Source organism: Camelus bactrianus, chromosome 16 (assembly GCF_048773025.1).
Source record: "Camelus bactrianus isolate YW-2024 breed Bactrian camel chromosome 16, ASM4877302v1, whole genome shotgun sequence".
NCBI classification, from domain to species: domain Eukaryota; kingdom Metazoa; phylum Chordata; class Mammalia; order Artiodactyla; family Camelidae; genus Camelus; species Camelus bactrianus.
The window spans coordinates 57,352,728-57,376,378 of NC_133554.1; the positions used below are offsets into that span (position 1 = coordinate 57,352,728).

Below are 23,651 nucleotides of genomic sequence, written 5' to 3' on the forward strand. Positions count from 1 at the left end.
CTGTGGAAGAACGTTAGTCTCCTTAGCTTCTCCAAGTTCCAAAGAGTACATACAATCAGAGAAGTGAGAAAAGGCAGCAAGAAAGGAAAGCAGTCAAGCAAGACAAAATCGTCACAGTTTAGCCATTAAGCAAAGTCGAGGGCCTTCACTTCCTCCTCGAGGGCTCTAGATGACATTCTGAGCCGTGTCCTTTGAGCTGTTTTGCAGGCACTGAAACCCCTAGCGGGTGGAAGAAGTTAACTGCGTGCTGCCCACAAGCACGGAGACCCCAGACCTGCTGGAACCAGGAGGTTGATGATGAGGACTCCTGATGACCTCACCACCGACCCAACAGAAGCACGTCCACGAGCTGATCATACAGCCCACAACCCCCTCCCTCACCCTGTCTTTAAAAACGTTCCCCTGAAAGCCTCCGGGGAGTTCAGGCCTTTTGAGCACTAGCTGCCCTGGACTCCTTGTTGGACACCCTGCAATAAACTCTGCACTTTCCTTCACCTCCACCTGGGGGCAGTACATTGGCTTTACCGCATATGGGCGAGTGAATCTGTGTTTAGTCTGGTAAAAAAAGGAACACAGCAACACTGTGTTAGTTTTGCAACTTCCTTGTGGTTTAAAATGATTTTGAAATAAAAAGTTAAGTGTTGGGAAAAAATGTGAAAGCTGGCATCCTTGCCTTATTCCCAGCCTTAGAAGGAAAAACATTCATTCACCATGAAGTACAACGTTAGCTGTGGATTTTTCAGAGTTGGGTTTTTTCTTTTTCTTTTTTTGAATCATGAATGGGTAGTGGATTTGGTGAAATGCTTTTTCTGTATCTTTGGAGAGTGTCATATGTTTTATCCTTTTTAGTCTGTTAATCTGGTGAATTATGTCGATTTTAGAATATTAAACCAACCTTGCATTCCTGGAATAAACCATATTTTGTTGTGAAGTATTTTCATTTTTATATGCTGCTGGACTCGACTGGGTAATTTTTGCCAAAGATTTTTGCCTCCGTGTTCATGAGGGGCACTCACTGGTCTGTATTCCTCTTTTCTTATATTTGTCTGGTTTTGGGGTCACGGCAGTGGTACCCTCACAGAATGATTTCCTATTTCCACAGTCATGGAAGGTTTTGTGTTGGTTTGTTGTAATTTCTTCCTTGAATGTTTGGCACAATTTACCATTAAAGTCCTTTGGGCTTGGAATTTTCTTTGTGTGAAGGTGTTTTATTTTTGCTTTACTCAAATCTTTTAACAATTTGATTAAGACATAATTCACCTTGAAATTGACCAATTTAAAGCACCACAGAAGAAAGGATTCACATCTGGTAAGAAATTAATCTTTCCTCCTTTTTTTAACCCAGTTCTCAGATGACTTTGGGAGTTTCCTTTTGCTAATGAATTGTGTGAGTGCCAAGCAAGCCTGAGTCACAGCTTCTTAAAGAGACGGTCAAGAGCTGATTTTCAGTGTCTTCCTCTTTCGTGTGCTGTTCCCACCTCAGCCCGATGCGCTCCGGCTCCTCCCCTCCTGGAACTGTTCCTGCGAGGATCACAAAGAACCCCACATCTTCATTGTTGCTTGGCCCAGGGTCACTAAGTAAGTGTCAACTAATTTTCTAAGTCCCTGCTGTGTAAGGGTGTTGTTTACTGTTCACGATAGCTCTGTGAAGGAGCTCCGCTATGATCATTCTCTCACAGATGAGGAAACTGACACACAGAGAGGTCAGGCGATCTACCCATGGTCACACAGCTGGAAAGTGTCAGAGCCAGGACTGGTACCTGGCAGTGACCTCAGAGCCTATTTTCTTCACCATTTTGACCAAAACAGCATCTTCAGACTCTAGGAAAAGTTGGACTGCACGACTCAGTTTCCAGAAAGGCTCCTGGCTGCAGAGGTTCATGGGTCCCTTTCCCATGAATTCCCGTGGCAAGAATGCTTCTGGCCTGCTCCTTGCCAGGATCCCTTCTCACCCCAACAGGGGGCGCACCCTTCACTCAGCCTATGAGGCTCGCCAGCTCTGTATTCCCTGGGGGGCCACCAACAGCCCACACAGACCAAGAGACAAAGAGAACTCATTTTATTGTTTACAAAACAATGGCTCCAGTAGGAAGGAACACAATCATTACCCTTACAGCAGCGAAAATAGAGGGGAGGGTGGAGAGGGAAGTCTAGCTTCAGAATATTTAAAAATCACATGGGAAAATGGTACTTCTGGGTACCTGGGCAGAGGGTCTCAACTCAGTGACTGTCCCCAGACCTCCAAGCTTCCTAATTCCATCTCTGTGTTTTTAAGATCACACAGCCTTAATGTCATGGATGTTTATCAAGGAGGCAGTTCAGGCCAGCTGGGCAAAGTCAGAAAAGACGTGGGCCTTCCCAGCTACGTCTGGTAGGAGCTGAGTTCCAGAGAAACGTGTCACATTCAAAAGCTTGTTTTCCATTTCTTGCTATTTGTCTTATAGCCGAAGGAACAACCAGTGCAAGAGAGAGGGCTCCTTCCTAGGTTCCCTCTGAGCGGCCGTGTTAAAGTTGGGGAGTCGGGGAGTCTGTGAGACGGGGCCCCCCGGGAACAGCCAGAGCCTGAAGGACGGCCCTTCCGGCCATCAGGAGCCTCCATCCTCCTGAGGGGTGAGGTAGCTTCTGGGTGAGTGGGCTGATGGCGACAGTCCTTCCAGGCTTGGGTTCGGCTGACCTCTCTCCCAAACCCTCTGCCTTTACCCAGGAGAGTGGAGGAGAGACCGCAGGGATTAAGATACGCCAAGGTCTGTGCAAAGAGTTTCCAGGGAGAAGAGGCTACAAAGCTCCCATCAGGAAGAGGAGGAATAAAGGCCAGGACAGAAAACACAGGGCAGGCAGGCCTCGTCCACAAGCGCCAGGGTAAAGGAGTCCCAGCGCCTGGGGCTGGGTGTAGGCTTGAGCCAGGAGATAAAAATTCAACTCATTCATTAAATTACTTAAAGGCCTGACAACTCCTGATAGTTGCTAGAAAAAGGCAGTGCATCTTTGTCCTTATCTTTGCATCCTTTGGCCAAGGACTCAGAAATGCCTGAAAACCCGCCTTAATAATTATCACTTCCTCCACTGAGAGGAATGAATTTGTTAACTGCAAGACTTTGCTCTGATAAGGTTTGGCGGTTCCACTTCATAAGAAGGGAAACTGCTTTAATTAATATAAGTTAATAATTAAAATTTCAGAGTGCTACACTGCCACCAAATTCCCCCAGAGGGGAGAACGGGTCGGTCACCTGAATGGAGGTGTCTGATGTGAGGCTCGGGGGGCACACGGGGGCCCGTGCCCAGCTTGCAGCACGTGGGGCAGACCGTTCTGGGGGCTTGCCTGGCTCACCCAGCCCTGTGATGTCTTGCAGTGTAAACACGTTCTCTTCCAGGGCCTGCAGGGGCGGATTTAATGGCCGAGGTTCACAGGAAGGATGAGAAGGGGCGGGCCCCAAGCAGGCAGGCCCACTTCAGCCTCACTGTTTTGTTCCCCTGGGGGGCACACTGCCTGACACGCAGTAGGAGCTCAGGAAATATTTATTGAACAAAAGAACAAATGGTAAGAAAAGAAAGGGGGAGATAAAGAGGGGGGTCCTCAAGCTGAGACTCCTGCAACGACCAGCTTCTGCCACCAGATGGCAGCGCAGGGACACGCGTGGCCGTGGCCCGGAACCGGCCCTTCCCTGCTGCGGAGCCGCGTCTCAGGCTGCACTACACACCCTGGGCTGAGCTCCTATTCTGGAAATCTCTAAACCAGGCACGCCTCAGAGTTCCGAGAAAAAGGAAAAAAAAGGGCAAAACTAAACACCACATAAAAGTGCAGTCCTCGGGTCTTTATAGAATCTGGGGCCTGACAGGGCTTCTAACAGCCCGTCCCGGCCGGGCTCCCCGTCCTGGCGCCTCAGCCTAAACGAACTCGATGCCCTCGTACTTCACGCTCCCGACCTTGGTCTCGGGCAGGAGGAAGCGTCCGTCCAGCGTGAAGGCCATGATGTAGGTAGCGATCTGGCCACTGTCCTCCTCGGACTTGAGGGCCACGATGATCTGGTCATCGGTGTTGGGGATGAACTTGAAGGAGGAGAAGCCGTGCGTGGGGACCACCTCGCCCACGCGGCTGACGGTGATGTCACCGAAGTCTGGGGTGGCGCTCAGCAGCAGGTTGGTCCCCCTGCGCTCGTCCTCCCTCTCGCTGTAGCGCGCATGGCTGGCCCGGCGCGGCAGGAAGAACCAGCGCTGCAGCGTGTCGCTCCAGCAGGCGGACTCGTGGATGAGGTAGCCTGGGGACACAGGGGCCGGTCACCCGCTGCCCTGCCCCGCCCTCCCCCAGTCCTGCAGGCGGGGTGGCCCGGGCCCAAGCAGCACGGCCGGCATCTTCTCCTTAGGTCTCCGTCTGTCTGTTTCCAACTGTCCAGCATAACCAAGCCAGGAGTGCAGCACAGACCGAGGGGCCGGGCGTAATCTCCCCAGCCACCCTGCCTCCTGGCTTTCCCAGCGCCGCTGAGTAGCCGTGGCTGTGAGGTCTGTCTGTCTTTTGACTCCTTGGTGCTACTCAAGGGGCACAGAGGAGAACCCAGGGGAAGGGAGCGACAGGAACATGCAGGTTTGATCTGTGAAGACAGATCAGGACAGGTGGGGAGAGGCCAGCTCGAAGCTGAGAAGGAAGCACGTTCCCTTTGTGTTTAAGGATGGAAACTGAGCCTGTCTGGGGGTGAAGCCCTGTCCTCAGAGTCACGTCCCCCAAGACTAGAGGGGACCGGGCCACTCCAAGCATCACAGCTCCCACCACAAACCAAGACTCCATGAAGCGAAGACAAGAACCAAAGTCCCGTGCACCTGCTCCCACTGCATTAGGTGCGAGGCCCCACCCCAGGGGAGCAGCCAGGACGCTCAGACAGGGCTGCAGCCCGAGCCCACAGGGGCCGTCTGTCAGGGTGAGTCGGAGAGAAAGAAAATGGCTCACTGACCCCAGAATCCACAGGCCTGGCAGGAGGAGCCATCAGAGACAGCCAATCCATCACACAAGCAAGAAGCAAACACACTCGCAGCCACCCACCTGTTCAGTGCCCGCCCCGGGGCCCGGGGATCTCACCTGGTGGCCGGATCCCAGCGGCGGCCCGCAGGGCATTGTAGCTGGACACCCAGTTCTCGTGGTCCACACTGCCCCTGTAGCCCACCACCTTCACCCACTCCGGGTTCTCGTTCAGCACCTCCCCTGTGGCGGTGGTCCACTCCTTGCCCAGGCCGCCCACATACAGATGCTCATCCTTCACGGCTAGCCACTCAGCTTTGAAGCCTGGGGACAGGGAGACAGGGCGGGTGTGAGATGACAGCCAGCCCTCTGCTAGCCTGGCTCCCGTGGGTCCGGTCAGGCAAGCGCAAAAGAGCCTCTCAGCCCGGCGGCCTTTGGTGTCAGAGGTCACCTATGTTGGACTGACTCGGGGCAGCGACAGGAGCAGGGAACGGGCCAGCCTGGCTGGGAGCTCCATCCCCAGGGGTTGGCAGTTGGGCCCCTCTCCTTAGAGCAATCCCCCGGGGTTCGCGTAGGGCAGACGGGCACCACCTCCCTCTCCCTGTCCTCCGGGAACCACCGTGCTTTTCTTCCAAACTCAGTGCAGGAACTCTCCGTGGGCACCTGCTCCGGCATGGCTGCGTCACCGGCCCCGCAGCCCCGAGAGGCCCGAGCTCCACTCTGAAGCTCCTAGGATCCTCGTTTCTCAGGCTGTCAGCCCCACCTCAGGACTATGCCCCACCCGAGGGAAGTGTCACGGAGACAGCCTGCTGTCCTCGCTGTCACACCTGACAGGTCCCCAGGCGAAGTACATGCCGGCGGCCAGAGCTGAGCAAGGGGCCTGGCGTGGGGGCCCACGGTGGCCATGCCAACCAGCGTGCGTATCTCCTCAGACAGGTTTACTGCTGGGGACCCAGTTTGGAAGGCTATGGGGGTGCTTCTGTTCTTCTAGAATGTTCCCACCTGCTCGTACACCACGTTCTCAGTCGCGCCTGCTTCCCAAGCATTTCCCAAGCCCCTCGCTGGCCCCGGGGCTGCCCCGTGAGGCGCTTGTCCGCAGGTGGCTCCAGGGCACTTCTCGCTGCTCCCCCTGGGTGACCTGAGCACAGGGCGACCCCAGGCTCCCTGTGCCTCACGTTCCTCCCACTCCAAGGGGCAAACAGAGCTACCAGATGGGGCCTAACCACGGACTGTCAAGACAAGCAATGGGCAACCAACATTTTCTCTAAAACCTGCCAACTTGTCCCAGCCTTGGGCAAATGCAGGAGAGATTTTACCACCAGGGGAGGGTCACGGGGAGGGACCGGCAGCCGGTGCAGGGCTCAGAGAGTTAATGTGATTCTACCTTTGACCTCAGATGCCTGCAGTGGAGTTTAGCCTTCTAGAAGGTGCGGATCCGCCTGAGAGCACAGGTGCACACAGAAGTTTGTGTCACCTCTCCTGCCACCCCAACTGACCGCTCTGGGCTCTCAGGTGACCCCTTGTAGCTCTGTTCCCGCCTGCTGGCCAACAGCAGAGTTGGTGGACGGCCCATGGCTGCTGTCTGAGGTTGGATGCCACTCAAGGCGGGGGTCACTGCTGCCCACACACAGACCCTCCTTCTGCTGGGTTTTCAGAAGGGAGAAGTTTGCTTTTTAATAAAGTCTCGGTTCCAAATGAGAAGACCTGACACCCCCCTAGCTTTAAAGGAAAGATGTGTGGAGGACACAGTCCCAGCGTGCTCTCCAGACACCGTTTAAGATGCAAAAAGGGGCTCGTTCCTGAGGGCCAATGAGAGCAGTGGTGGTGGAGCCCAGCCCTTCTCCTGGAGGGTCCCCGGCTGTTCCCCAGCAGAGGCTCACACCTCGGGGTACCACTTCAGTCTGAGGTCTCATGGCTCTCCCCAATGTCCCCTCCCTCTGGACCCATGGCTGTTTCACTGCACACGTGTGTAAACCTAGCCAGCTGACGGTCAGCCCTGACCTGTCCTCTGGCACTGCAACTCGGCCCCGGGGACAGCGGCCCACTTACCTTTCCCCACAGTTCCATCACCATCAGACAGAATCACCCAAGGAATGGCCCTGGAGCCTTCGATCTGGTAGACAACCCCCGTCCGGTCGTCCACAGAGTACAGCTTCCCGTTGAAGACGATCAGATCCGACAGCTCCATGCCCCGCCCCTTTTCCGCCAGGTGGGACTCCAGGACCCCGTGGCCGGGGTCCCACTCCACAGCCACCCTGTCCCCGCTGTCTGACAAGGTCAGATAGCCCTTCTTCAGGTAACTGACCCAGGTGTTTTCCTCCTGGGCCCTTGACTCCGTGTCCAGGTCGGCGATAAGGGCGATTCGGTACCGAGTCCCGCCCAGCGTCCTCTGGGGGGCAGACAAGGGGTAGGTGTCATTGTACCGGTCAGCGGGCGCCTGGCCGAGCCTCCAGTTGTGGGCATTGGGTGCGGGGGCCCGGCCAGGAGGCGGGCGGTGGGCGTAGAGCAGCCAGAGGACGGCAGCGCCCACGAAGGATGGCAGAATCACCTTCCAGCGGGGGCGGAAGCGGGGGTCTGCGGCCTTGGTCATGGACGCCAGCACGGGAAGGCCCCCCACGCTGATCCGGAGGGAGTGCATAGACTCATTCCATTCCGGGGGGTTGGAGGGCTGCACGGGCATCAGAGTGAAGGGCAGACGGGACCTGCAACCCAGGGAGAGAGGGGAGAGGTCAGCGACCCGCCAGGCATGGCACCTGCCACTTTCATGAGGGTGCAGGTCTGAGGCCTCGACACCGCGATCGCCCCTACTCCCGTGGCTTAACTAAACCCTGTCTCTAGTGGTGTCTCCAGTGGTGTCTCTGTTCCCTCTTATTCAGTAAGATGAGAAGTCCCTCCAAAGCAAAATTATTCCATCTCCTCTGTCCCAGCGGGCAAGACAGAAAGCTCAGAGAGAGAAAGTTCTGTGTGGGCTGGTGCTCTGCAGTCTTGGGAAAGAGGAAACAGCAGCGAGTGAGGGCAGGGGTGGGAGGGAAGGTGGGGGTCAGGTGGGGCAGGAAAACAGAGAGGGTACAGGTCTGTATTTTAATCAAAGGTCACCTCAGCCATGAAGCCCTCCCTGATGGCTCTGCTCCTGACGGCACCCTCCAGCCCCTTCCTTGGCATCTGTCACCACCCAACATCACATTACAGTTATCAGTTTGTCCATGTGTGTCCCAGCTCCTAGTGCACAGAGCAGACACATGCTCATTGAGTCAGTGGGTTTTTAACCTCCTCCTGGGTTAGGGTTCTGTAATATACAATTTTTAGTATAAAACATATTCAAGCCAAACAGAAACAGTTCTGGTTTTGGCAACACCTGTCCCCAGTGCCTTTCTGTGATGTGCACGGCTGAGGGACCAGGGTTGGACACCCAGGAGCCCAGCCTGTCAGCGCCCCTGCTGCAAGGACAGCTGGGCTTGCTGGCGCCTGGCGTGGCCTCGAGGCAGAGCTCCAGGGCCGGTGGCAGCCAGGAACAGCAGCTCTTGTCCCCAGCAGCTCAGCGAGGCCACAGCAGTCCTGGGGTAGAATCAGCAGAATGCCAGCCCTTGGCTGTAACTCAGGAGGTCCCAGCCTGAGACACTTCCCTCGGGCCACAGAACAGGTCTGCCTCGGTCCCCGAAACGACCCCGGACAGGCAGATGCTCCTCCCCCCACCAGGCAGCAGCTGGGAAGGTCATGGGGACTTGCGTGGTGCTTCTGCACCACCTGGATGCCCCATGCAGACCAGACGGCCCAGCCCCAAGGCAGCAGGTCCACACGGAAGCCAGGCCTTCCCTTGCCCTCGCTTTTTGGAAAGGTTCTTAGGTTCTGGCCACAGGGGCAAGTGCAGAGAAGCAACCTCTAAAGAGCAAGCAAGATGCAGGGGGCCCACAAAGGGGCCTCGGAGCCCCTCCCGCCCCCTCTCCAGGTGCTGGCCCCTGCGCCCTCCTCCCTGAGGAAGCAGCCCCCCAAGCTGCCACGGAGCTGGTCGCTGAGGCCTCTGCAGGGGAAACCGGAGTCTCGGCCCTTCCTCTGCCGGCGCCAAACCAAGGCTTCTAAAGCGCTGCTGAGCCGAAGCCGCCCAGTGCCCGCGCCCTCAGCCGTACCCCTCAGCTCCTCGGCAAAATTCCGCCTGGGCTTCTAACACGCGTCCTAAACACAAGTCTTACTCCCCTCTCTCCTCAAACCTATTTGCCCCTACATCCTCCCCCAGGAAGAGGCGGTGCTGAAAGACGGCTGTCATCGCGTGGGGCAGATCAGAGCTTCCATTGAAACCCCAGCAGATGCATTCTTCTGGACAAAAGATCATGAACCACCACCACCACCTCGAAAGGCAAAGGCAGAGGAACCACCACCACAGCTCCCTCCTTAGGGAGAACCTCCTCCCTCAGCGGCCTGAGCAATCGGAGCAATCCAGCCATCCGCCCCCTCAGCCCTTCTCACCGGAACCGCACGGCCTCCCTCCCGCCCTGCAGCCACTCCCCGCCCACCTCCACTGGTGCCCCGCAGCCAGCGACACCTGCTATTCAAGTGAGTCCATGGGCTGTGTCACTGCCTGCTTCGTGAGCAAACCCCGGCTACGTCCGAGACCCCGCCAGCCCTCACCCCTCAGAGAGCCAGCTTCTCTGCACACCAACCCGAACAGCCACGCCGCCTCCCTCGTCCCCCAGGGCATGGCTAGCTGTCCCTCTGCCCCGGACCTGCACTTTTCACACGGCTGCCTGACTTCCCCATCCAGGGTTTCTAAAGATATCAGCTCCTCGGAAGGACCTCTCTGCCAACCCTGTGCCCTCCCACCCTTTCCCGCAGCATCCAGCTTCTCCCCACTGCCCTCAGTGTCTTATGTCATCATGTCCTCTCTGCCTTCACTCCTTGGGCAGGGGCTGGCCCAGGGTGAGCCCACACTCCTGGCTGACAGCCGGGCAAGCCAGGGCACACTTGCTGAAGGAAGGAAAGGTACACCCACTTCCTGAGCAGCCCCTCCGCCCCTGGCCCCAAGCCCCAGCTTGGTTACACTGCAAGCCCACAGCCCGGGACCCAGCCCTGATGGTGGAGCGGCCCCACTGTCACAGAGCTACAGGTTCAGGGGACACAGCACCTGGCAGCGCAGAGGTATCACCATTGCGATGTGTCGTCCTCCCTACCCCGGGTCGACTCTCTCCATCCCTGAGTTGCCACCCTCACTGCCACCACGTCTCCTGCCCGCCCGCTCCCGGCCAACTCCACAGCTGCCATCAGCAGCCAGGGGCTGGTGGAAGCCATGCAGGCGCCCACGCCTCCCGGGCACTGCTGCTCTTCTGGGTCCTTCTCAGCCTGTGCTTGTCCAGATCTCCCCCCGAGCCACCGTTCCACCCCCAGATTACACTCTCAGATACACTGAAAGTGCCCAGTAAATGCTGTGGGTGAACGGGGACCCTGTGAATCTAGGAATGAACGGAGAGCCCATCCCCACTCGGTGACACCTCTGTCCCTCCCCACCCTCTCCACCCTGGCCAAGGTTCACTCTCCTGTCCCTCCTGGGTGCTCCATGCCGGGGTCCGCCTCTGCTCCCGGAGATGACCCCCCAGCAGGCCTGCTCCTGGGGCACAGCCCCAAGACCCCAACCCTGGGGTGTCCTGCCCCATCTCCTCCCCGCAGGCACGGAGACACAAGTGGTGACCCGCCTGCGGTCCTCCTTCCCTGCGGCCCGCCTCTTCTCCTTCTGAATCCACACCTCTTAGCCCGAACCTTTCCCCCAAATTCCAGGCCAGCAGCCCAGCTGCGGAGCCTCCTGCCCCAGGAACAGGTGGCCCTTCAGGAATGTACTGCTGGCTGAGGGCCTCCCAGCCACCAGCGGTCAACCAGGGCAGAGGTCAAAATCGCTCCCTCACCTCCTCATGTCCGGCAGGTGCCAGGTCCCCTCACCCGTCCGCACCTGGCTCTGGATTCCCACCCCCACTGCCCCGGTCCTGTCCCACCCTGGGGTCCTGATGACCCAGATTGTCTGGGTCCAACCTGAGCTCTGCCACCTACCAGCTGCGTGACCTCAGACAAGTGAGTCACTCCTCTGGGCCTCCGTTTCTCCACGTGTAAACTGTGCAAGTAGTGTGCGGGCCTCCCAGTGCTGTGGCCGGCGGGGTTGGACCTGGGAGGACTCGGCGCTGACCACCCACTGCTGTCCGGCTGCTTCCCTCCCACTGCTGTCCGGCTGCTTCCCTCCTCACTTTACCAGCACCTTCACCCATCGGCCTGGAGGGCCCGGCCCTGCACGTAAAGCTGGCAGATCCTGCAGAGTCAAGGACTGCTCAGCCCGCAAAGCTGATTCCTCCACAGGGAGTGTGCAGACCCCAGGTCTAGACCCTCTCCAACCATCCTCCACACAATTGAGAGAAAGACTTTCCTAAAAAGTGAATCTTTACTAGTGCCTGGTGCCCTCCTGTTGAAGGACAAGCAGCGTGCGCTCCCCGCGCACAGCACCGTGCTGTTTCCAGCCCCATGTTCCAGCTGCCAATCCCTGCACGTGGAACCACCTAGAAGTCCCTGGCTGTCCCATGAGAGCCGTGCCTCCATTGCCCCTTCCCCTCCTGCCCTGTGTCTATGGTGAAGCGCTCCCCCCACACCAGCGAGCACCCCTCCTGTGAGGGGCTGACACTGGTCCCAAAGGCGCCCAGGCTGAGTCCCAGAAGCTGTGGACGTCCCCTTCCACAGCAAGAGACACTGCAGGTGTAAGCAAGTGAAGGGCAGGGCGATGGGGACACTGTCTAGGTGGCCCTAAACGCAGTCATGAGTGCCCCCACAGAAGGGAGGCAGAGGAAGACGTGATGACTAAGAAGAGAAGGCCATGCGACCACAGCCGAGAAACGCATGGGGCCCCCAGAAGCTGGAAGAGGCGAGGACGGACTGTCCCCTGGAGCCTTCGCAGGGAGCGTGGCCCTGCCCACACCGCCATCTCAGCCCAGTGACAAGACACTGGATTTCAGCCTCCAGAACTATGAGAACACAGGTGTTGTCTTCAGCCAACAAGCCCGCGGTGACGTGTTACAGCAGCCGGGGAAACAAGCGCACCCCGCATCCCCGGCGCCGCCTGTGTGGGGCCCCTCCCAGGGACGAGGCTCAGCCGCGGTGCGGCCCGGCCTGCCCGCAAGGTCCGGTCACAGCCTCCCCACTCAGCTCTGAGCCCCAGCGGGGAAGGGGCTCTGCTCAGCCAGGATGGTTCCCAAGACCTAAGGACACCTGGGGCTCAGTCATTCGACTGCACTCAGTGCCTGAACTCGGGCTGCTTCCAGAAAATCCCTTTAGCTTCCCCACTGGATCAAAGCCCAGCTGTGGTCTCCATCCCTCCTTAGGACCCCAAGGCATTACTTTTATTTTGGACAAAAGAATGTTTCCAATCCGATGCCTTTTCACGACATGCCACACGTTGCCGTTTATCAACTAAAACTGATGGCGGGCTGCTGTAGTGTCTTGTTGCCGCTGGAGGCCTGGTGCCAAGCGAGGGCCTGAATTTTTACTAAAAACCAAAAGCAAAAATCTGCCACCCACGAGAACCAACAGAAACGAGTCAGCTGCAGGTGAGAGGTGAAGGGGCAGGAGCCATTCCCGGAAGGGCCTGTCTGAGGCCTCCCCTTGCCCACACTCCTCCAAACAGTTTAAATGTTTGCTTTACGGTGACCACAGCTGTGTCAACCCCACCACGTGCAGCATAACGGGTGATTTTATATAATCAGGAAAATCAGAACCAAGGCGCCACAGTAAAGAGTCACGGGCTCTTTGGCCGGCTCGGCGCACCTGTTCAGGTGAGCCTGCACCCAAGTCCTCTCCTGCTCAGAAGCCCCAGGGGACCGCTCTCCTGCCAGCTTGCTTCCTCCTGCACCAGCCACACTGCAACATCCCCGGAAAGAAGTTCCTGGTTGTCAAGGAGCGACAACCACCCAGGAGGCTCGAGTCCTACTTTCCTTCCCCGGCCCGTCTCTCTAGGGAGGGTGTCAAGAATGGCTCAATGACATGCATGCTTTTCTGGTTCTGTCAAACCAAGACTTCCCTGGAAAACAGACAAAACAGCCAGACATGGTGTCTGGGTCTGTCCCCTTGCCAGGGGCTCCCAGATCCCAGGGGAGCAGCACGATTTCTTGCTGCCCGCCCAGGGAGACACTGTCTCCCCACCCCAGGAGCTGCAGCCCCTCCAGCCAGGTGACGGTTAAGAATGAGGACAGGCTCAGACACCCCGACCCTCACGGGGCACCCTCGGGCCTTTGCCATCGGACTCTACCACGGCTTAGACGGAAATGGGCAGCGACCTCCGACCCAGCCAACAGCCAAGGGTCTCCCTCTGTGGCTTCTTCCAGGAACTGCTTGTGACAGGTGGCAGGGCAAACAGGTTTAACCACAGCTGCCAGGGCAAACCCCTCCCTTTCAGGATCCAGGAGGGCAGGAAGCGACAGGGGGCGGGAGACTAGGAGGCCCTCTTCCCGCTCCCTCTCCTCCCAGCCTCTGCTCCTGCAGAACAGCTGCCTCCACTGCCCTCCTTGGTCTCTGAACCGCCCCAGAGAGCCTTATCCAACAGCAGGCTGGTGTCGGAGTTCCTGCTCTGCTCATGGCCAAAGGGCGCTTCCTGGTGAGAAAGTAAAGAGCCAATCCCGCTGACATCACCAATACTTCAGGGCGGCAAAGACAGGGGCCAAGGGCTTCGAAGCCCCTGCGAGCCAGCATCTCAGAGAACGCTGCTGATGTGTCTCCGGAAGTGGGCCAGGCTCCCTGAAAATGTGACCTGACTCAACGCACTCTTCTGTTTTGGACTCTCCAGGGCTGACGGTTGCACTAGAAAAGTCCATTTCAAGTCTGGACAGGGGCGGACAGCAGACGGACACCAGGAAGGACGGAAAAGGTCACAGGAGCCCAGTGTGTCCGTCAGGGACCACCGAGGCCACTCCTCCCAGCGGGGGACTTCCCTCACGGCTGAGGCTGCAGGTCCCCCCACCCCCTACTCCAAGGGCAACAGGCACTCACAGCTGCTTGCTGAATCCAGTCAAATGCGGTTCCAGACAACTGGCTCTCCTGCCCGCTGTGCTGGTTTTCACGTCACCACCCAAGAGGAGGGAATTAGTTTTCCGACGCAGCTCTAACAAATCACTGCAGACTCGGCAGCCTAAACACCGCAAACAGAAGTGCGGCACGGGTCTCACTGGGCTAACATCAGGGCCGTGTCCCTCCCTGAGGCTCCAGGGGAGAATCGGTTTCCTAGGTTTTTCCAGCATCTAATGGCCGCCCACATTTCTTGGCTGGTGGCCCCTTCCTCCACCTTCAAAGCCGGCAACATTGCGCCCCTCTGTCTTTGTGGCATCATTTCCCTCTGAATTCCTCTGGTCTCCCTCCTCCACTTTTAAAGACTCTGGGATTACACTGGGACCACTTGGATAATCCAGGCTGACTTCCCTTTTTTAAGGTCTCTGATTAACCACCTTAATTCTATCTGCTACCTTATTCCGCCCTTGCCATGTGTGTGATACGTTCGCAGATTCCGGGGGTCAGGATGTGGACATCTCGGGGGCCCACTTTTCTGCCCACCACAAGGAGGGAGACAGAGAAAGAACCTCCAGCTCTTCCTGAGGGGCAGGGTCGTTCACACATGGCTCTGTCCCTGGGGCGTCACGATGGCCCACAGTTTGCACTCATTCCATCATAACGGGGCTGCAGGGGCTTCAGCTGTACCATCAACGTTAAACTTGGAGGATTTTTAGCACAAAGTTACCTTCCCAATTGAAAGTAACATCCCAAACACCACCACACTTCACTGGGGTTGATTCCCAGAGAGCCCATTTATATGGGAACACAATCACCCTACGATCAACCCGAATCAGGGCTGGCTCCCACTGACAGTGGAGCTGCACCTGCGAGAACCCATCTTCTCTCCCACCTTCCTCAGTGGGCGGCATCGCTGGGAATCACTCAACCTTCAGGACCCTTCGGAGCCCTTGTGGGCGGGCTCCGAGCTCCTCCTCACCCCGACACTGCCACTCGCCATGTGTATCCGGTCTGGCCCCCAGGGCTGCACACTGCCATCTGGAGCCCTACTCCTGCCTCGCCTCCGGCCTGCTCCCCAGGCTGAACACGGACAGGAGGGCTCTGCTTCAGAACCTGAAGCTGTACGTTCCATTTAATGACTGGGCTTATCACAGATAAACAAGGAGGATCCAAAAAAAAAAAAGTAGACAAGAGAAAACCGAACATCTTCCCACACACATTTCTCTATTATTAGGATTATTTTTTTCCCTAATTGATCACCTTGGTCTAATGAAAAGGGAAGTCAACAAAGAAGTCCTTAAAAATCAATATAAAAGTTTTAGATTCCTCCAATGTTGGCATTTAATAAGAGCTTTCCAGGAATCTCCACAGGCCAGAGAGTTACTAAAGGGAAAAGAGAAATCGCTGTCTTTCTTTCTTCCCAGAGCCCTAGGGACCAGTCCACAAACGCCTGGACAAAAGAGAAATGACTTCCTTGTCCCAGTGTGGGTCCATTTCAGGACTCTGGACTGCACTCCCAGACCCGAGGACACCCTGGTTGTGAGGGAGAAAACACTAGAGCATTTATCCACCAGTCCCGCATGGTTGCTGAGAAGGCTGCCACGTTGCTGCCCGGGAAGTCCTGAGACCCAGATGAAAGGGCCGTGTGTCTGCGGGAGCCTGCAAGGGCTCACCTCAAAGGCCACATTCAGGGAGTGGGGTGAACACGGCTCCAGGCAGGAGCTGCTGGCCCTGCACCCTGGGTCCCTCCTCACTGCCTCTGGGGCTCGGGGAGGCCTGGCACATAAAAGTTCCCTCAAGTACCAGCAGCCGAGACCAACACGTCTACAGTGCTGCTGTGGGCTACGAAAACCAGACGTGAAGTACGTTCGGAGTGCATCTTTAAGGGGAAGAAAGGAGACTTTCAGCTGACAGAAAGAATCAAACGATCAGATCTACACTTCAACCAAGGGAACATACGGGTGGCATAAAGTGGAACCTGTACACCTGCCAAGTATGGGATTTCCTCCACCACCCTGTGATGTCACAGCAAGTCCCATGATCAAGTTAACTGGGACAAGAAAAAGAGTGAGGAGACTGAGAATCCTGTCCCCAGACCACTACAGTGGCCTTGTGACAGTGCTTGAACAAATCCACGCTTCATCTGAGTCCCCTCCCAGAAGACACCCTGGGCTGTGCAGGACCGGGCACCCCTACCAAGTGCAGAGGGATGGGGAGGCTGGCCCATCCCTGTGCCTCAGCCTGAATAGAGGACTCACTGAGTCCAGCAGGGAGGGGCACTGGCTGCTCTGGGAGGAGCCCCACCCGGCCCACAGGCTCAGGCTGGCCTATTCCACTGAGCGGCCTGTGGGGTGGGGCTGGGGTAAGGGAGGGGCTACAGCCCAGCCTAGGAAGACCCTTCTCAGTCAAGCTCCTCAAAGGGAGAGCCTGCAGAGACCCCACCGCTCCTGAAGGGCTGCAGCACCCACTTCCTTTCCAGGGACCCCCCATGACCCTACCCTTCTGTCAAGTTCTGGTCCTTATACTGAAGAGCCAGCAAGACTCAGTCGACATCAGCAGACACATACTCCCAAACCTGTAATTTGTCAAGAACATGGTAGGAAAAGATGTCAAGCATGTACCCCCAGACAGGCATGAGAAATGGGGCCGGAGCTGGAGTGCTAAGGGATACCGGTCTCCTGGGAGACACTAACGTGCCTGGGAAATGATGTGTCCGGTAGACAGAAGGGTGAGCACAGGTGTAGGGGCCTGCCAAGCCTAGGGATACAGAGGGCAAGGGACAGGCAGCAAGCAGCAAGCAGCAAGGATGGCCAAGGAGGTGCCTGTCCCCAGGGCTACTGCCCATCCAGACCAGATGCGGGGAGGGAAGGAGGGGAGGGTGGAAAGTTTGGGTGCAAAAGGAAGGAGAGTAAGCTGTGCTGAGGGGAAGGAGAGGAAGGCCTGCTGGGGTGGGGAAGGCTGGCCGGCTGCAGGTGTGACAAAGTGCCAGCCAGAGAGGGGAGGGCTCCCTACTCGGTCAGGAGAGGCCCTGCGGAGGTCAGAGCAGGGGCACTGAAATCACAGGGGGCAGGAAAGGGTTGTCCTCAGGGATAGAGAGGTGTCAGGAAGGGAATTTGTCCTTCAGGGTCAGAGGGGGTGATGTTCCATCGTAGTCAGAGGGAGGAGGTGTCCATAAGTCTGAGGGATGAAGGGTCTTGCAAGTCAGAGGGGTGGCGTCCCGCGCTAGTCAGAGGGGTCATGAGGCCCCCAAGTCAGAGGGGGGAGGTGTCCCGCAAGTCAGACGACGTAAGAGCCTTACAAGTCAGAGCGGGGAGGTGACCGCCACCAGATGGGAGACGGGGACAGTTTCTCAGAGTCAGGGAGGCGTCCCACCCCAGTCAGCGGGTCAGGGGGCAGGGACTCGGTTCGGTCAGACGGGGAGGGAACCTGCGGGGTCGGGGTCGGGACGCGGCGGGGTCGGAGGGGTCGGCAGGCCCCGGCGGCCGTGGGCGGGCGGTCACTCACCCAGTGCGGGACGGCTCCGGGGCCCGCGGGGGGTCGGCCTCGCGGCGGGCAGTGCCGGGACCCAGCTGGCGGCCGACTTCCGCCCGGCGAGCTCGCCCCGCCTCCGGGCAACACGCTCCCGGCAGCCTCTGCTCTGCGGCGGCGCGCCGGGCGCGTGTAGGGGCTGCTGGGAGTTGTAGTTTTTGCTGCTCGGCGAGAGGGTCTGGGAGGAGGAGCTGCGGGCCAGGGGATGGACCAGAGGGAAGGGCGCGAAGTCTGCGCTGCCCACCCGCAGGTCTTCTCCACTGCGTTATTCAAGATCGTCGGCCAAGCGAAAATAGCAGGCGCATGGGATGAAGGCTATGGGGAAGGGATTGTCATTCCTCTAGCTGAAATTACAGGAGCCCCTCGCCTGGAGGCAGAGAAGCGTGGATTCCTCTCTGCCACCCTCATTCTCAGAGAGCCCCTCTCTTTGGCTCTTCCAGTTGGCCACATCGGAATGGTGATCAATTTCCAAAGATCAGGGCACAGGTCTACAGGCTGTGGTGTCCTAGGAGGAAGGTGCTGGGGATGGGGTGGAGGTTTTCGTGCCTCTGATTTACAATCAACTAACCAGGGTCTCTGATTCATCGGTTTTGCCAGTCTCCCCCACCAGCCCCCAAGTTGTTTTAATGGAAGTGTTAAAAGGCATCCCTGCCCCTCACTCCCAAGTCCTGCAGTGTACCTATTTTAGAAGTCCTGAAAAAAGCCCAGTAGCAGTGGAGCGTCAACCCAAGAGCTTGACGAGGAGGGTGCCTCAGTGCTCTTCTGGTCTGCACCTGATTCAGCCTTTGCTTGCCTGCAAACACCTTGGGTCTCTCATTAAATAACAGATGCACAAGGGAAAAATTCAAATTATATAAACGGTGCACTGTGAAAAACAACCCTCTCCGCTACCCTTTTCCGCATTCCTTGCCCAGAGGCAATCACTGTTACTAGTTTCCTGTGGTTATTCCTAGAGATATTTTATGACACACAAACCAATCATAAACACATATATTAAATTACCTTTAAAAATAAAGCCAAATGGAAATATGCTAAACATGGTTCTGCATTTTTCTAGGGGGGTCAACCCTTCCTGAATTCATCTGTTTCCCATCATGCTAAGCTGAGTCCCAACGACACACCATATATACTATTATTATTTTAAATTATTCAAATCTTTCATTTATTAAGATACCTATATCTATATATGCTTACCAGCTTAGGAAATAAAACATTAGCCCTGTTATCTTGAAAGCTTTCTTGTTACTCCTCCCCGTTCCCAGCTCCCTTCCACCCCAAGAGGTAATCACTCTCCTGAATGTTGTATTAATCATTCTCGTGCTTTATTTTATAACTTTAGCAAGTAAGTGTGTATCCCTAAATAAAATATATGCCTATTATAACTTTTACAAAAATGAAATAAAACTGTCTGCAGTGGCTGAGAGATTGGGTCACGCCACAGATATTATCAGGTGTATTAACTTCACCAACTGATGGCATTAAGTGATTTCTCATTGCCTGATTACTGAGTGACTTCTTATGTTTTCTGGTTAGATTTCTCTTCTGCAGATGCCACAGAACTTCAGTGCTGTTTTCAGGGAAAAATCCATCCTTTTCAGTTGATCTGATACAAAGCCAGTTTTGTCATAGATCGAGTTTCCATGTTCACATGAGCCTGCTTGGGGACTTTCTATTACGTTGTGTTGGTATAATTTTTCACAGTGGCTCCAATACAACTGTCCTCATTACCACCTCTTTATAATAAGCCTTCAAATGTTGCAATCCCCCAGCCCCTTCATCCCACCCACCCCAACTTCTTGAGATTTGGAATGGGATTACTTTGAGCCTGTAGATTAATTGGGAGAGAACTGAGAATTTTTTTTTATGGTATGCTTTTCTGATTTACTTAGGTCTTCTTTAATGTTTTTCAATAGGGTTTGTAATTTTTCACTTCCCATTAATGCTTGTTCCATATCATTATATAGGAAGCTGCTTCCCTCTCTGAAGAGCTGTGTGTGTGCTATTCCACCATGTGATGTCCTGTCATTTATTTTACCAGGATTCTTGTGATGTCCTTTTAGGGTGTCTGTGATTTCTCTACATTACAGTAATGCTTTGGGGCATATCTTGGTTATTTGAGCACAAGTGTAAGTGTATCATAGGATACATTTTTAGAAGAAAGGTGACTAGATCAGAGGGGATTTGCATCCTCTAGGGAATAGACGCTGCCTTCCCGGGAGGCTGTGCCATGATGTTGCTCTCTTCCCAGTCAACAATGACTCCACGGTCATGTCCAACCAGGTTTTCCTTTGATTTTCCTTGTCCTCATCTTCTCTGCATCATCAGAGACATCACCGTGGCCTTCTCCTGGAAATTATCTCCTGTGTTTCTGCATAAAAGACTAAAAAGTCTTCCTTTTAAGCATTCATTCGTGTGTCTACTGGTTGGCTCATTCATTTCAGAGTTAGGTGCTTAGAACTGTGCAGTCCACCAGGGGGCCCTCCCATTTTGTGCATCCAGTAAAGTGGTGTTACCTAATTAGTCCTCTGTCTTCGTGTAACTGCAAGTGCTGAAAAGGAATTCCCAAAACAGGGCGGTAGACGTTGAGAGACGGAGAAGCTGAGGCATGGGGCATGAAATGGCTTGATTAGAGTCTGAAAGCACAGGAAGGGTAAAAAAAACAGACAAAATGGCAAGTGTAGAATCTTATCCCTGCCCGCCCATCTTTGCATGGAGTCCAGAGCTGACTCCTTGGAGCGGGAGTGTCCTCTCCGGGTGTGAGGATGACGACCCTAAAGCAGATTAGCCTGTTCTGTCCTCGCAGCTGCCAACCCGAGTCCCACCTGCCCCCGAGCCTTCCAGAACACCGGCAGCGCCCTCGGGGAGCAATGAGGGTGGGCCGGCGGCCAGGGAGGCTGGGTCTGGCGGCCAAGTTTCCATCTCGGCTCCTTCTCCAAATCTCCACGGAGACTCTCCCACCCCCATCCCTTGGCAGTGGGACGCCACCATCTGAGCCTGCCTGTCGCTACCCTTTGGAATGGAATTCAAAAGTTTGCAATACCAGTCTCTGCCCTTGACAGTGGGATGGTCGGGCAGCCCGGCCCAAAATAGCCGGGAGAGGCAGACCACTAGGGCCGAAGTGGGAAAAAAATCACAGCGCCGCTAATGACAGGCCGGGCTTATCCGGAACCGAGAGTCTTGCAGACGTTAACCGAGGTCACGTCGTTTTTTCCAGTGATGAGGAAACAGGCAGAGTGAGCTTCGTGACGTGCCCAGGAGAGACGGAACAGCCAAACCACGGAGGGCATGGAGTGTGCTGCCTCTGGGCGGATATTCCAGGAATGGGCCCCCTCCCCCCGTGGTGAGCCGCTGGGTTTTACATCCCATGAGCTGCCCTTGTCTGAGAACGTGGAGCCACTTGGGAACATCCAGGGGAACTTAAGGAGTTTGGCTCAGACATCCTTGTGTAGGAGGTGTGGGTTCCCAGGGAATTCCAGAATAGGCATGGTTGAGGCTGTCCTGGGAGCCTGAGAGACAGACCTCTTCGGGGGAGGGGGGTTCATGGTTCTGACTGGCCTTGGCCTCTGACCCATCGCAGGGCTGATGAAATCTTCCCCAGGCACCACTGCTGGCTTTGGGTTCTGATTTGTTAACATTGTGTTTTTTTGCCACGACTCTCGTCCCTAGCACTGGCTGGGACTGTCCAACAAGATCTTTGCTGAGAACATTCCTCCCCAGTTGCTGGTGGGGGTGGCTATGACCACAGTGGAGAGAACGAAGCATTGCCAAATCCACCGTCTTTCCTACTTACAACTTTAAAGCAGTGAGGAAGTACCCGACCAAGGGTCACCAGGGCCCCGGCTAGCTCCGTGTTTCCAGGATGTAATATTTCTTTTCTTGAGGGCTGACTTTGCTTTCTTCGGGAGCTTAGCCTCGTGACTCTTTGCCCAGTTGCCTGTTGGCTTGAGTTGTGGGCCTGGTGGCACCACCCGAGATATACTCAGATTCCCTTCCCATTCTCTGACTTCCCACGCCTCTGAGCCTTCTGTTTCTCACAAAAATCTTGGGAAACCCCAGGCTTCTGTCGCCATGGTGAGTATCACCCCCACCCCCAAGTTTCTGCCTCAAGAAAAATGAGTAATCTCTTTCTAACTCTTGGGAGTTATGGGGGCTCTATCCAAGAGGAGAGAGGGGAGAAGATGACATTTATAACACTGATAGTTAAAAACGAACATTCTCACTCGCTTTACCCCAAATCCTCTAAATGCAAAAAGCTCTGAAAACCTCGTGTTCCCCTGAATTTGGCACGAACGAATCTGACAGAACAATGTGACTTGAATGGCTGTGAGACTAGGAATGGCCTTCATTTAACCCACTATAGACAACGCAAGGGTCGGATGAAGGGGCCCCGCCCAAAGCCGGCTGGGAAGATGCTCTAGTGACACTTGCACCCCACTCTGAACACATCTGACCTCAGAGGCTCCAGGTGAGAGATCCTGGACCTAGCTCTGCTTCAGAGACAAGGAGACTGAGGTGCCCCCAAGGTAGGGCAGCAACCCCAGGCCGAGGACTCGAAGCCTCCCGTTAGGACAAGCCAGATGCTGCCAGAAGGGGCGCTCGCTGTTTGGCTGTATTTCTAGAGCTCTGCTGTGTACTGGGCCTCCAAGTGCATGTCTTGGAATTATGTTAAAGGTAGCTGTCTTTCAGTTCTTGAACGCTAAAGCTGTCTTGCACAACGTGGGGCAAGAGAGCAGAACACATCTTCCATCTCCAGGGTTTTTCTTTCAAGCTGCGTGTCCCTGCGCTGAGTTCTGGTATCGGTCCAGGACCTTCCCAGGCCTGAGTCTCCTGGGTAGGGCCACAGAGAGCTTTCCCACTGCCCTCAGGGACTTCCCAGTTCACAGGAGTTCTGAGAAAGACCTGAATCCTTCAGCGTCGAAGAGGACAAAGGTCCCGCAGGGGGTGCGTGAAGACACAGCCTCCTTCCGCTTTCTTCTTGCCCTCTCCCTGCTGAGAAGGTTGTCTGGGGACAGAGCAATTAGGGGAAGGTCGGAGGTCAGCCAGTGTGCTGGGCCAGGGTCTTGTTGACCAGGAAATGCCCCTCGAGTTACGCACGGGAACGAAGACGTGCTTATCTTTGTGTTTTCCTGTCAGGGATGGAGGGTGTGCCAAACCTCAGACACATGCTGAAGATCTCGAGCGGTTCCGAGTCTCCTCACGCCGCTGAAGCCACATCCCCAGGGGCGACACAGGTACTTAATCTTGCCATGGTGTCCTTAAAGTTCTCCAGGGCCATGGAGGACCAGGACCATGTGTCCTTTTGCTCCCGCAAGGGCAGGTTGGCTGCCAGGGTCTCTCCACAGCCCCGAACCCTCACTCTTCTTCCATCTCCACGATCTTCAACTCACCCTGGTGCGAAGGTATGCTGGGTGGATGTCTGAAATGCACACCCTCCTCCTTCTGTTTCGATTTCTTAGCCTTCAAGGCAGACAGGTGCGGAGCAGAGGTGGAGAAGAAATTCCAAGGCAAGGAGGAGGCTCCTCGTCCCTGTTTCCAGCATCTCCTGTCTGGGTGGAGCCTGAGGGAGAGGCCTGGAGGAGTGCAGACCAAACAAAAAGTGCAGGCAGGACATCCAAGTGGATTGGCGAGACCAGGGGAGCTGGGGAGAAACAAAAACAGACAGAAAACCGTTATCGTCACAGCAGAGTTGTGTTTCTCAGGCCAGATCCTTCCTCTTCCCTTCATAGGATAAGATGCTAGAACGATCAGTCTGACACAGTGTTTGTGGATGGAGACCCGCCTGACCTGGGGCAGCTCCCGGGAAGCCCAGGGCAGCTATCGGGATGCAGGGTGGGCAGGGGAGCTGTTGCGAAAGAGCTCATGTATAAGACGGCGAACGTGTCTGGTTTTCATATCAAGGAGTGAAAGGCCCGATAGAGACTGAGAAATGCTGACGTCCCTGCTGGCCCTACTCTGGCTCACGTGTCCTCTGGAAAGTCTGCACCCCGAGCTGGGGTTCCTAACCTTTGGATCACAGAGCCCTCTAAGACTCTGAACAAAGCACTGGGCCATCACCGTCCCACAATGCACATGTGTACACACACGTGCAATTCTGCGTTCTGCTTTGGGGGTTCAGATTCCCCCTGGACCCAGGTGGATGTCTCAGGTCTGCCACCAT

At 55.8% G+C, this 23,651-nt stretch overlaps 1 protein-coding gene across 1 annotated transcript; it reads right to left on the bottom strand.

The window, feature by feature from the left end:
• Positions 1–2,044: 2,044 nt before the first annotated feature.
• On the bottom strand, positions 2,045–17,613 carry CANT1 (calcium activated nucleotidase 1). The gene is made up of 4 exons (XM_074343831.1): positions 17,471–17,613; positions 6,998–7,650; positions 5,069–5,272; positions 2,045–4,256 (listed from the first exon to the last, which is right to left on the bottom strand). Exons 2-4 carry the CDS (start codon positions 7,626–7,628, stop codon positions 3,886–3,888), a joined length of 1,206 nt encoding a protein of 401 aa, XP_074199932.1. The 5' UTR covers positions 7,629–7,650; positions 17,471–17,613; the 3' UTR covers positions 2,045–3,885.
• Between the last annotated feature and the right edge of the window lie 6,038 nt (positions 17,614–23,651).

What these genes read in the sequence shown, in the direction of transcription:
- CANT1 (XM_074343831.1), bottom strand. Translation starts at nt 7,628, where the DNA reads ATGCCCGTGCAGCCCTCCAACCCCCCGGAATGGAATGAGTCTATGCAC. An exon ending in TGATGGAACTGTGGGGAAAG is followed by an intron (nt 5,273 to 6,997) that starts GTAAGTGGGCCG and finishes CCCTGTCCCCAG; the next exon opens with GCTTCAAAGCTGAGTGGCTA. An exon ending in CGCTGGGATCCGGCCACCAG is followed by an intron (nt 4,257 to 5,068) that starts GTGAGATCCCCG and finishes CTGTGTCCCCAG; the next exon opens with GCTACCTCATCCACGAGTCC.